At 39.2% G+C, this 13,352-nt stretch overlaps 1 protein-coding gene and 1 long non-coding RNA gene across 2 annotated transcripts; both read right to left on the reverse strand.

The window, feature by feature from the left end:
* Positions 1–4,146: 4,146 nt before the first annotated feature.
* Positions 4,147–5,423, reverse strand: LOC149979486 (uncharacterized). The gene is made up of 2 exons (XR_016484346.1): positions 5,365–5,423; positions 4,147–5,020 (listed from the first exon to the last, which is right to left on the reverse strand). It is a non-coding gene; the product is annotated as an uncharacterized LOC149979486 (long non-coding RNA).
* A 108-nt stretch (positions 5,424–5,531) lies between these two features.
* LOC149979487 (myelin-associated glycoprotein-like) lies at positions 5,532–7,717 on the reverse strand. The gene is made up of 4 exons (XM_090189192.1): positions 7,216–7,717; positions 6,780–7,085; positions 6,377–6,643; positions 5,532–5,647 (listed from the first exon to the last, which is right to left on the reverse strand). Exons 1-4 carry the CDS (start codon positions 7,715–7,717, stop codon positions 5,532–5,534), a joined length of 1,191 nt encoding a protein of 396 aa, XP_090045318.1.
* Positions 7,718–13,352: the final 5,635 nt, after the last annotated feature.

The raw sequence follows: 13,352 nt of genomic DNA on the forward strand, positions 1-13,352 counted from the left end.
ATAGTCTCTCATTGGCCGTTATATAGCATTAGAGATCCAGGGTTTATACACATCATTGGTACAGTCTCTCCCAATAACATTAATATGAATTTATTTCAATGTACAGGTGATTTTTCAATTGGTTGGTGTGTTGTCAAGGAGTGAGGTGACGTGTGTTTGTGAGCAGATGACCACTAGTTTGAGCCCGGTATGGGGACAGGGACAGTGGTGGAAGATATACTGTTAACCAAACACTGACGTCGGTTTCACATGAACATACAATGACATGAAAAGGTTTTCCCCCTTTCTGGTTCTCTATTTTGCTTCTTTTTTACTGTTATCAGATCTTCATCCAAAACCTAATATTAGATAAAGGGAACTTGAGTTTACAAATAACAAAAAAAACAGTTATAGTTATTTAATATATTTCATTAACAAAGTTATGCAACACCCACGCCCCTGTGTGGAAAAGTAATTCCCACCTTATACTCAATAACTGGTTATGTCACCATTCCAAAACACACAATCAGGAATACATTAAAATGTATTTAATGTACCAAATTTAAAGTTTTGGAATGGCCTAGTCAAAGTCCAGAACTAATCCCAAATGAGACATTGTGACAGTTCATGCTTGAAAACCCACAAATGTCGCTTAGTTATAGCAGTTCTACATGGGAGATTGGGACAAAATTCCTCCACAGCAACATGAGAGACTGATCAACAACTACAGGAAATGTATAGTTGGTTTTCATTTCAGCTGAAGGAGGCACAACCAGTTATTGAGTATAAGGGAGCAATTACTTTTCACACAGGGGCATTGGGTGTTGCATAACTTTGTTTAAGAAATGAATGAAATAAGTATGTAAATGTTGTGTTATTTGTTCACTCAGTTTCCATTTATCTAATATCAGCTTTTGATTGAATAACTGAAAACATTCAGTATCAAAAATATGCAAAATACATTTTCACAGGACTGTTTGAATCCAGACTGTTAAAATACACTAATCAGGAAGGAACTGTATACTTTTCTACACAATTAAAAAGCCAGTATATCACATCTCCCATAAAATATCATGAATTCTGGTTATTCCTTTATGTCTGATTCATAACTAATTGTTGTTGAGTGGAAGACTCACCTGACAGAAAGAGGCCAATGAGAAAAAACATGTTCTCACAACAAGCCATGTGAGAACTCACACAACACTGATCACCTGAAACAGGTCAAACATTCACTTCCTGGTAGAGTAGGTCACATGACACATATTGTATCACATTGAAACTTTAGTCCATAGTCACATAGGTTCTTCAGTTGTGAAGCTAATACATGAACTAACAGCCGCACATTAAACATTTTGAATCTCATTACTAAAATATAGAGATAAGATGTGAAGTTGTTGACACTTGCCTTACAACAGTAAGAAGAAATTCATGTGGCACATCTCACATCTCAGCAGTGACGTACTTCCTAATAAGTGCATTTATATGACAGGATGTTGAATAGTCTATGTGCTGGGTGTCAACATCAGTTGTGAAAACATGGTATGCTAATTTAAGCATTTAGAACATTGTAATTTTCTAATGAACCTTCTACTCCAGAACAATTAGTCTCAGTTACTTGAAACATTGCAGAGTTGGCCTGATCCATGTTTCATCAGTTTCAAATGAAATGGGCCTCAGCTGCCCACTGACTGATTCTACACACAAAGTGTGTGTTAGCCACTGACTCAACAGCATTATATGGCCTATACATTTCATTACTGCCCAAAATGAAACACTTATACACAATATATTTTTCATTGTGGGATAATAATATTCATTGCAGTTAATGTATGTGTGGTGGGTAAATAACCCTTTTAGGGGAAGGGGACCCCTTTACAGCATTTTGTTACAGGTCCCTAAGTAGTCAAGTTCGCCCTTGATACAACAATGGAAACGTGCTGCAATACAACCATCTGCCTCTCCTCTATCTCACAGGCTTGAATGGGAATTTGTGTGAGATTATTTTTTTTATGTAGCGAAATCATAAACCAAAATCCATCAAACTTGATAAGTTAAATTTGAGTTCAGTAAAAGATACCCGGTTCTGACATTATCTTTCAGCATGAAAAACAGACGTTTGTCTGAAACAGAGTAACTGTAATTGTAGCTGATGGATTATCACACACTTCTACATTTCTCCTGCACCCACTTCCTCTTTCATTACATCACTTCTATCTGCCAGGAAGAGCATGGTGGGCTAGGAGACACAGGAGGGAGCCATCAACCTTCAGGGCAAGGTGTACCTCCCCGACGGTCATGTCTAGATGGGATACAGCTTTTGTCAAATTGAGGTTCTTAAGTTGATTTTATGTTTTAGTTTAGCTAACCCTAACCCTTTTTCTTACCTTAATCTAATTATCCTAACCTGCTACGTTAATTCTCCCAACCTGCTGCACAAGTTCTCCTACATTTGCTAGGAAAAGTTCATTTTGACAAAAAGCTGTATCCCTTCTACACAAAACCCTCTTGGACTTGCCCAAGGCCTTCTGGGAGAAGGAGTCTCAGGAGCTGAGGACGTACTTTACCCAGCAGGTGGGTTTTTATTACAGTGCAATTAATGAACAACCTCAAATGCAGCCTCATTTGTGTCTCTTGAACAACCCTAAAAATAAAACAACATAATAACTCCCAACAATACACACATGAACATAGACATGTAATGGGGATATTTAAGATGAATAAAGTTCAGATTCAGTTTAGAGTGATTCATATCATGTTCAACATATTCATATATTTGACCTTTCTGTTACATGATTTCCAGTGTGCTGTTTGTAACACTTGGGTTGATGGTCACTACACTCAATGCTGTATGTTGTGGATTAAACTCATAACTGATTATAGTGATTGATGCCAGACTGGAGGAAGGATATACTGATTATTGTTGTATTCTGTTAAACACTGATTCTGTAGTAGTTAAAAAAGCCACTGCCTTTTGTTTTGACTTTAAAAAAGCCACTGCCTTTTGTTTTGACTGTCTACAGAACATGTGTTGGTCTGATTAGGAAATAAAGGGACTGTCTCCAAGAGGCTGGTGTTTACAGAACATGTGTTGGTCTGATTAGGAAATAAAGGGACTGTCTCCAAGAGGCTGGTGTTTACAGAACATGTGTTGGTCTGGTTAGGAAATAAAGGGACTGTCTCCAAGAGGCTGGTGTTTACAGAACATTTGTTGGTCTGATTAGGAAATAAAGGGACTGTCTCCAAGAGGCCAGTAAGACATTGTCTCTGCTTCTATGATGGATGTTGACTACCTGTTGCAATTTGTATTAAACCTGATTGATTCATGATTGACTTTATCAATGATATCTCTTCTCTTTTGTTCACAGACGCACAAATATCATACCCCCAAGACATGCTAACCTCTCACCTCTGCAATGACAGGGAGGTTAGCAATTTGGGGGGGTGGGGGGGTATGATGTTTCTCACTCATAATTATTCACTATTCATCCAGGACTATACGTAATCATGGTAGCATCCACATGAATGTGTTTAGAAACATATTATATTCTTAATTACAATAAAAGTGACTGCAAAATGACACGATACATCTGTATAACCTTTTGAGGATCTGAGGACCCAGTCCAAATCTTTTCAGTCTCCTGAGGGGGTATAGGTGTTGTTGTGCCCTCTTCACGACTGTCTTGGTGTGTTTGGACAATGATAGTTTGTTGGTGATGTGGACACCAAGGAGCTTGAAGCTCTCAACCTGCTCCACTACAGCCACATCAATGAGAATGGGGGCGTGCTCAGCCCTCCATTTCCTGTAGCCCACGATCATCTCTTCCTTTGTCTTGATCACTTTGAGTGAAAGGTTGTTATACTGGCACCACCCTGCCAGGTCTCTGACCTCCTCCCTATAGGCTGTCTCATTTTTGTTGGTGATCAGGCCTACCACTGTTGTCTCGTCTGCAAAGCTAATGATGGTGTAGGAGTCGTGCTTGGCCACACGGTTATGGGTGAACAGGGAGTACAGGAGCGGACTAAGCACACACCCTTGAAGGACCCCCGTGTTGAGTATCAGAGAGGCAGATGTGTTGTTTCCTACCCTTACCACCTGGGGAGCGGCCCATCAAGAAGTCCAGGATCCAGTTGCAGAGGAACCAATAACACCAAAAGATTTCATGGAAATTAAATTTAAAGGTTTTTATTGCAGTGCAATTAATCAACAACCTTAAATTCAGCCTCAATTAATTATGTTGTTTAACACTCAACATAAAAACTGAAACTATAAATTCTAAATAGTTATAAACTGAAAATAGATAAAATTGTTATTCTGGCAACTGCACAAAAGATGAAGATAAACAGTGACTATTAGATTGTAACACCATTCTGCCATCATGTCGACTTACTGCACCAACTTCCTGTCTTGTATCAGACCACTGTCTTTCTAACTAACTGTGTCTTCTCTCCTCAGTCATCATTGACTTTATATGGTCTTAAACAGCCTTCAGTGAGCTAGTTGAACTCAGCAGTTCCTCTATACTGGAACCTATTAAACAGATGCTCTGTGAACTCAACACTCAAAATAAATGGTCCAAAATAAAGAGTAGCCTGCATCATCATATCAACACTATAGTAACAGTTAAACACTTTTCATCCCAGCAAATTCTACAAATATGCAGATAATCAAAGAGCACACAATTATGAATGTAACACAAGTACCAATAGAAAACAGATACACAATGATAATACTGTACATAAAAACACTTACTACCCATTGGAAAAATAATTAACAAGCACTTATTTTATTCACTTGTGCATAAAGCCCATCTAGGTTGTTAAGAGGTGGTTCCTGAGCCCCTCTCCCAGTCACATTGACTTCAGCGTACTCACTCTCCTGTCCCTGGACCCTGTCCTGGGCTGCAGCTGGGGTCTCTTTGGTCTGTAGTTTGGAGAAGTCTATGTCACCGTATTGGATCTCTTCAGGCTGGTCTTCTGCAGGTTCCTCTGGTTCCTCTCCGGCTGTGGCCTGGTTAGTACACACTGTCCCAACCGGGGAGTTCTGTGGAGAGAACACAGAGAGAGGAACATGTGTAAAGCTCTAAGCTCAGTAATGTGTAAAACTCTAAGGTCAGCAGGTTACACAACACACACTGAGGGGATGTCAATGAAAATGTCAATTCAACTGACAGGTGTAAAGACAGTGAACACTGTCAAAGTCCAACAGCCATTCTGTTATCATTCCATGTCATTACAGGATGTGGCATTGCTTTCGATATGGTCATCTCCCCCTAAACTTGCTCTGAAACTATGTTAACCTCATGGCTTTAAATAGTTTCAGCATTAATTCAGTACTTCCTTAGATACACTTTGTTGATGGTTTTGTAAGTTGAGCCTTATTCCCACCTGTCCCTGTGGACTGTCTGTCCTTTCAAGTCCATCGTGGAGCCTCGAGTTTCTCCTCCTGGAAGACATTTAGAAAGGTATTCTGAATGCACTGAGAGGGTTTCCATATGCAAAAGCACAAACACAGCAGAAATACAATTGTTTTGCGTTGATGCCAGGAATAGTTCTTACCATACAAAAAGGCTGATCAGGCTGATAAGCAAAATGGCCCCCAGAGTTCCTGCTGCAACCCCAGAAACCAGGAACCAGAAACCAACCCCTGAGGTTTTTGACTCTTCTTGCCCTAAAAATACAGCACATATTATGGTCAATTCTCACAAAAAGATCTCTCAAGTACACTACATGACCAAAAGTATGTGGACACCTGCTCGTCAAACATCTCATTCCAAAATCATGGGCATTAATATGGAATATAGAATGTCATTGTATGCTGTAGCGTTAAGAATTCCCTTCACTGGAACTAAGGGGCCCAGCCCAAACCATGAAAAACAGCCCCAGACCATTATTCCTCATCCACCAAACTTTACAGTTGGCACTATGCATTGGGGCAGGTAGTGTTCTCCTGGAATCCGTCAAAACCCAGATTCGTACGCCGGACTGCCAGATGGTGAATCGTATATTCAACACGCCAGAGAACGGATTTCCACTTCTCCAGAGTCCAATGGCAGTGAGCTTAACACCACTGCAGCTGATTCTTGGCACTGCACATAGTGATCTTAGGCTTGTGTGCGGCTGTTCTACCATGGAAACCCATTTCATGAAGCCCTCAACAAACAGTTATTGTGCTGCCATTGCTTCCAAAGGCAGTTTGGAACTCTGTAGTGAATGTTGCCATCCTACTGCCAATGTTTGTCTACAGAGTTTGCATGGCTGTGTGCTCGATTTTAAACACATGCCAGCAAAACATCTGAGGATTTAATAGCTGAATCCACGTATTTGAAGGGGTGTCCACATACTTTTGAATATATATTGTATATCTGATCTACGATTGTGCCCTACGTGCCCATTTTACCTTTTATAGCCAGCTGCACTTCATTCGACTTCCCACAGCCGTGACTATTTCTTGCTTCACAGTAGTACAGTTCTCCATTACCAGATGTCACATTGAGGGTGTAACTCTGTCCAGATGCAACCTGTGTTCGTTTACCCTCATCGATCTGGAACCAGGTGAAGTTTGTCACAGGAGGGTTGGCTGTACTGCTGCAGGTCAGATTAACACAGCTGCCCACTGATACTGAATCAGCTGGACTGATGGAGGCCAAGGTGTCCTTAGGAGAGACTGAGGGAGAGGGGTTCATTTAGAATGTATCTGCATATGGTATATTGAATAGTCTCATCAAACCCACTCTATTACAATCATCAGTGAAAACATGATAGAATGATCTATTCTTCAGGAACCGGTTACTAAATCTTACATGAAACGTTAAGCATCATGTTATGTTCAGCTCTCTTGTTGCTTGTCCCTACTGGGTAGACTGCAGTACAAGTGATGTTCTTCTCATGATGAAGATATGACGGAGTGAAGGTCACCGTGGAGAGAACTGATTTGGTTTGGTCTGAATTCTCCTGCAATTGGTTCTCAGGTGTGAAATGTGTTGGGAGAGTCCATGTCAGCTCAGGGGGGTGTTCGGGACAGGGAGCGACAGCAGAGCAGTTCAAACTGACAGGGGTCCCTTCCTTCACCTCACCTGAGACAGTAATGATGGGACTGGAAGGAAAATCTGTAATACATTGTAGATAAATATATTTTACTCTAATAGTTAAACTGTCCACTTGTTCAACTCTTATATTTGATGCAAGGAATCTAAACTGGAAAAAAAATGTTGGTTTTAAAGATAAATTGTCTCTTACCACTGACAACTATATTAACAGACTTATCAGGATCTGTTGCAAGGAATGGTCGATTCTCAATCCTGAAGTAGTATATATCAGAGTAATTGGTGGTTACATTGAAGAAGACTGTGGTGCAGTTCTTCTGGGACATGTTTCCAGTTATCTTCCCATGATATCTGTTGACCGTCTCACTACTGTTAAATATCACTCTGTCCGGACGCTCACCAAAGTATGGGTTTCCTTTAATCCACACTCCAGAGGTTAGTATTGTGCTGTTAAATGTATTATGTGGGTCAGGAATATCAAATGAACATGGGATTTGCACACAGGAGCCCGTCAGTACATCCAGTCTATCTGGCATTGTGGCGATCAAATTTCCTCGACCAAAACAGGCCAAAACACCTGCAACATAAAAGTCAACATCAGGGAGGTTCTGATGTATTATCAGTTCAGTCCAATGATATGTATTAACCCTAGATGACTGACAGAGGCCTCTGTTTGGAGGCAACTGCACAGCCATCTTGTTACTCCTCCTCCAGTGTAAAACAGATGTTGGAAGCTATAGAAATGCATGTATTAATGTCTATATTCGTTTTAGACAAGTATATTCTATTACAGACACCTTAATGCAGACTTTTAAATTATATTTTTTGACCTGCAACACTTCCTTCAGTAGAGTGACCCTAGCGTTTCTCCAGCCAATGATTGCATCTTGAAACTAAATTGGTATTATCCAATAGCTGCTTCATCTTTGAGTCAGAGTTTTTCCTTTTTCCTATTTTCCTTTGCCCCCAACTATGAGAAAATGTATGTGGAACAATTTGAGGAACCACTTACAAAACAGAGACACTCCCTACTTTCTAAAATCCTCATGGAAGAGATACATAGATGATGTCTTTGTGCTCTGGTAAGGAAGTCAGCAGGAACTAAATTAATTCCAAACTCTGCTAAGCGAGAGCTCTGAATATCTTAAATTCACCATGCAGACTGTTGAGAGAAAAATAAGCTACCTGGACTTATGGATCATCAAAGAGAATGATGCATTACATACAGATTTGTACACAAAGCCAACAGACCTCAAAACCCTGCTACGTGCGGATAGTATGCATCCCCTTCCCCTCAGGAATTGTCTACCATATAGCCAGTTATGCAGGGTTAAACTAATCTGTGGCCAACATTCAGATTTTGACAGCAATGCTAAGAAAATGACAAATAATTTCAAATTCAGAGGCTACATGGAAAAAAAAAAAATTATGATGCAACGATTAAAATCTCAAAAACCACGAGAAGAATTGCTAAAAACTAAACCAAAGAAGAAAAACAAATATTTTGCACTAAGGACACCAAGTGTTCAGAGAAAATTAAAGCAATCCTGAAGAAGCACTGGCATATTTCTGCAATTAGACACAACAATTGCACACCGCTTCAAGGACCAACCCACTGGTGGTCTGTAAGTGTGATCACAATATTGTGGATAGTTTAGTGAGATCTGACCTTCCCCATGAGCCCACTCAGACACTCTTGACACACAATCCAAATTGGAAATACCAATGTGACTCATGCTCACAGTGCAATAGCACTACAAAAACATCCTTCTTCAGACACCCACATACAGGTGGAAACATCCCTGTTAGGGGTATCATCTCTTGCAAGGAAAAGGGAGTAATCTGTCTCATCACATGTTCATGTGGAAAAGCCTACGTAGGACAACCGAAAAGACAATTAAAACAATGCATAGCTGACCACTGTAACGTGTGTCGTCGTCTGATGAGGAGGAATCGGACCAAAGAGCAGCGTGGTAAGAGTTCATGACCTTTATTTAACTGAACACTGACACAAAAAGACCAAACTGAAACAGTCCTGTCAGGTGCAGAAAACACTAAACAGAAAACAACTACCCACAAAACATAGGTGGGAAAAAGCTACCTAAGTATGGTTCCCAATCAGAGACAACGATAGTCAGCTGTCCCTGATTGAGAACCATACCCGGCCAAAACAAAGAAATACAAAACATAGAGAAAGGAACATAGAATGCCCACCCAAATCACACCCTGACAAAACCAAAATAGAGACATAAAAAGCTCTCTAAGGTTAGTGTGTGACAACCACCGCAGCTCAATCAGGTGTAATAACACTGACTATCCAGTAGCAGCTCACTTTGTTGAAGCTAACCATCCCATCTCCTCACTCAAAAACACACGCATATACACACACACATTGAGCATGTTGGCCTACCAAGGAGAGGAGGTATTTAAAAACATTGACCCCTACTGTCTTAATATTGACTTTGATCTCAGGCCCTTCTTATGAACAATTAGTTTGATGAAGTCTTTTAAATGAATGTATTCTTTCTACAGTTTATCAGCGTACAACCAATATGTTCCCCTGTTGATGATGCTTATTGTGCATTATTGATGAACCAAAAGATTACATGTAACAACATTTTATGAAATTGGAAACAATTAAATACATGTGAAATTAAATTAAACAATAATGTATGTTGATGCTAATCTTATGCTAATTTTAATGATAACAATAGGCTAATATTTTCAATATAATGTAAACTATTGTCTTTTAACAGTTTCACTCAATTCACTCTAATTAACATCATAATTGTGACACAACCCTCATGATTGTCATTGGTTGCACTAATTACACTGTTTGTCTGCATAACCTGGTTCAAGCATTCATGACTTTACCCTGAAGAAGGAACAGTGATACCGGAACGTTGGTGTTTTATCCAATAAATGACTGGGAGTTTATATATATATATATATAGAGAGTGTTCAACTCTCTTTGTTTTTATAGCTTACAGTGTATTCACCGTTAGTCAGCACCTCTACACTAAGTCATTTTCTCTGGGTGTGCTCCAGATAATGCTTTTTATATCACCTGAACATAACAAATAAAATAAATAAACATGTGAAGATATTAAAGTCTTTTATTTATAGAGTACTAACTTTACTGTCCCTTCTACAACAAAATACTGAAATACATGTAATATAGTCCTTGAAACATTTGATTTAAATACTGTAGAATTCCATTAATTATTATGGAGGACTGCTTCTTCTGGGGAGTACCATATATAGAGACCGGTGGTTTCATAGTCTCTCATTGGCCGTTACATAGAATCAGTGATCCAGGGTTTATACCCATCACTGTTACAGTCTCTCCCAATAATAATAGTTGTGGAAGGACCACCAGAGGGCAGGCTGGGCTCACGGATAGTAGCCCAACAAGGCATGTTGAGACAAGGTAACCAGAGGTAATTAAGCACAGCTGATGGTCATAATGACATATTCTCTTTCCCCTATAAGAGAGAGGATGGAACCAGCAGGGAGAGGAGAGACAAACCCTCTGTGTAGAATGGCTACCAAGAGAAGGGAGCTAGCCAAAGAAGAGCCATTAAGACAGTGACAAATCTGTGATTGTTGTTAAAGTTTAAAGATAATTGTCTTGTGTTCCTGTGTCATCTAAAGAAGAAGATGTATGTTGTCCCTTGGGAGATTCTCATTGATTGTGTTGAAGTGTTGTCAGAAATCTCTCAATAGAGAACTGCGTTCAACCAAGAAAACCTACTCCTGACTTGTTTATTCCACCTTTCTGTTTTAGAGTGACACCAAATGACTTGGTCCGCTCACATAATATTAACTTATTTCTATGTACAGGTGATTTTTCAATTGGTCGGTATGTTGTCAAGGAGTGGTGATAGGGACAGTGGTGGAAGCTATACTGTTAACTGCACACTGATGTCGGTTTCACATGAACATACAGGGTCATGAATAAGTATTTCCCCCTTTATGGTTCTCTATTTTTGCTTCAACCAATCTTCAACCAAAACCTAATATTAGATAAAGGGAACTTGAGTTTATAAACTTCTTTTATAGTTATTTATTTTCTTTCATTAACAAAGTTATGCAACACCCAATACCCCTGTGTGAAAAAGTATTTGCCCCCTTACTCTCAATAACTGGTTGTGCCACCATTCCAAAACACACAATCAAGTATACATGAAAAGGGATTAAAAGCAACAAATTTAAAGTTTTGGAATGGCCTACTCAATGTCCAGACCTAATCCCAAATGAGACATTGTGACAGTTCATGCTTGAAAACCCACAAATATCACTGAGTTAAATCAGTTCTGCACGGGAGAGTGGGACAACATTCCTCCACAGCAACATGAGAGACTGATCAACAACTACAGGAAATGTATAGTTGGTTTTCATTTCAGCTGAAGGAGGCACAACCAGTTATTTAGTATAAGGGAGCAATTACTTTTCACACAGGGGCATTGGGTGTTGCATAACTTTGTTTAAGAAATAAATGAAATAAGTATGTAAATGTTGTGTTATTTGTTCACTCAGGTTCCATTTATCTAATATCATCTTGTTATTGAATATCTGATAATGTTCAGTATCAAACATATGCAAAAACTTTTTCACAGCAGTTTAAATCCAGACTATTAAATACACTAATCAGGAATTAACTGTACACTTTTCTACACAATTAAAAAGCTGGAATATAGCACATCCCATAAAATATAAGGACTTGTGGTTATTCCTTTATGTCTGATTCATAACTAGTTGTTGTTGTGTGGAAGACTCACCTGACATAAAGAGACCAATGAGAAAAAACATGTTCTCAGGACAAGTCATGTGAGAACTCACACACCACTGATCACCTGAAACAGTACAAACACACACTTCCTGGTGGAGTAACTTAACTCACACAACACATTAAACCATCCCCATATCAAATACACAATGTCCTTCAGTTGTAAAGCTAATACATGAACAAACAGCAGTACATTAGAACATATTGAATCTCATTACTCAGAATTAATCTCCTTTCATTTATTTTTAACATTAAAATGAACAGAAAATATAGTGAAGAAGTTGATACTTGCCTTAGACGGTAACGTAAACTGTCTACAGCAGAAACTGTTACACACATAGTGAGGTCTGACTAACTAAAGTGATGAAATTCATGTGGCATATCTCTCATCTCAACTGTGACGTACTTCCTAATAGATGTGAAATTATTTTCAAACAATTCTTCAGTATTTATTGTCCCTTTCTCGGGGTAGGACAGGTCAGCAGTATTTTGAAACTGGCCCCCAAATCACTATGTCCGCCCCCGACACATTGTTAAACATAACAAATTAAACTTTAGGCATTATAACCATCTCCTCTCCTCTATCTCCCAGGCCTGAATGGGAATGTGTGTGGGATTTAAACATATAGTTAAATCATGAACCAAAATCCACTATTCATTTATTCAAGAGTTAAATTTGTTAAATTCGCGTTTTATACAAAACATATGGTTGTCACATTATGTTTCAACATGAAAAACAGACTTGGTATGAAACAGAGTAACTGTAATTGTATCTGAGTGATTCTCACACACCACTCAAATTCTCCGACACCAACTTCCTCTTTGAAGTCTATTTGCAAAGAGGAGCCTGGTGGGCTGGATGCCACAGAGACACTCTTTTCACTCCACTTTGATACGGATTTGACTTTTTCATAGCATGTTTATGAGATCTCATGTAGCAGATTAGGAGAATTTTCTTAGCATGTTATAAGCCTGAGGTTAAGGTCAGGTTAAATAGTCAGGTTTAGGGAAAATGCTCTCCTAACCAGGGTTGGATGAGGGCATTTGGGACCCTGAGCTTACTTTCCTTCATTTCAACACGTTCTGCCATGGTGCAAAGAAAATTATTATTTATATTGTTGCTGTTTTATAGCACCTCATGCTTGTGTTCACATTTTTTCATGAGGCTGATATAAAAGGTTGCAGTTTTAACGCTACAATCAGTTCTACACATTTTGCTATCATATGCTATCTGGGGCAGTTCAGTAATCCCTGCTGCTGACCTGCTTCCAAAGTCGCTTCTTATTGAAGTGCCGTGAAAAGAATGTCGCGGGAGACACAGGAGGGAGCCAGCCACCAGCAGGTCCTGGACGGCAAGGAGGACATGGGTGCCCTCTTCGGTGGTCAAGTCTAGATGGGATTAAGCTTTTGTCAAAATGATGTGAAAAGTATAATTATTACAGCATTTTAGCTAATCCTAACCCTTTTTCGTACTTTAATTTAATTTTCATAACCTGCTATGTTAATTCTCCTAACCTGTTGCCAAAATTCTCCCAAACTTG

Source organism: Oncorhynchus mykiss, chromosome 11 (genome assembly GCF_057628025.1).
Source record: "Oncorhynchus mykiss isolate SJ-2025 chromosome 11, ASM5762802v1, whole genome shotgun sequence".
Classification (NCBI taxonomy): domain Eukaryota; kingdom Metazoa; phylum Chordata; class Actinopteri; order Salmoniformes; family Salmonidae; genus Oncorhynchus; species Oncorhynchus mykiss.

Coding starts and splice junctions, on each gene's coding strand:
- LOC149979487 (XM_090189192.1), bottom strand. CDS start 7,717: ATGGCTGTGCAGTTGCCTCCAAACAGAGGCCTCTGTCAGTCATCTAGG. Junction 6,644..6,779: donor CATGATGCTTAACGTTTCAT/GTAAGATTTAGT, acceptor CCTCTCCCTCAG/TCTCTCCTAAGGACACCTTG. Junction 5,648..6,376: donor AGTGCAGCTGGCTATAAAAG/GTAAAATGGGCA, acceptor CTGTATTTTTAG/GGCAAGAAGAGTCAAAAACC.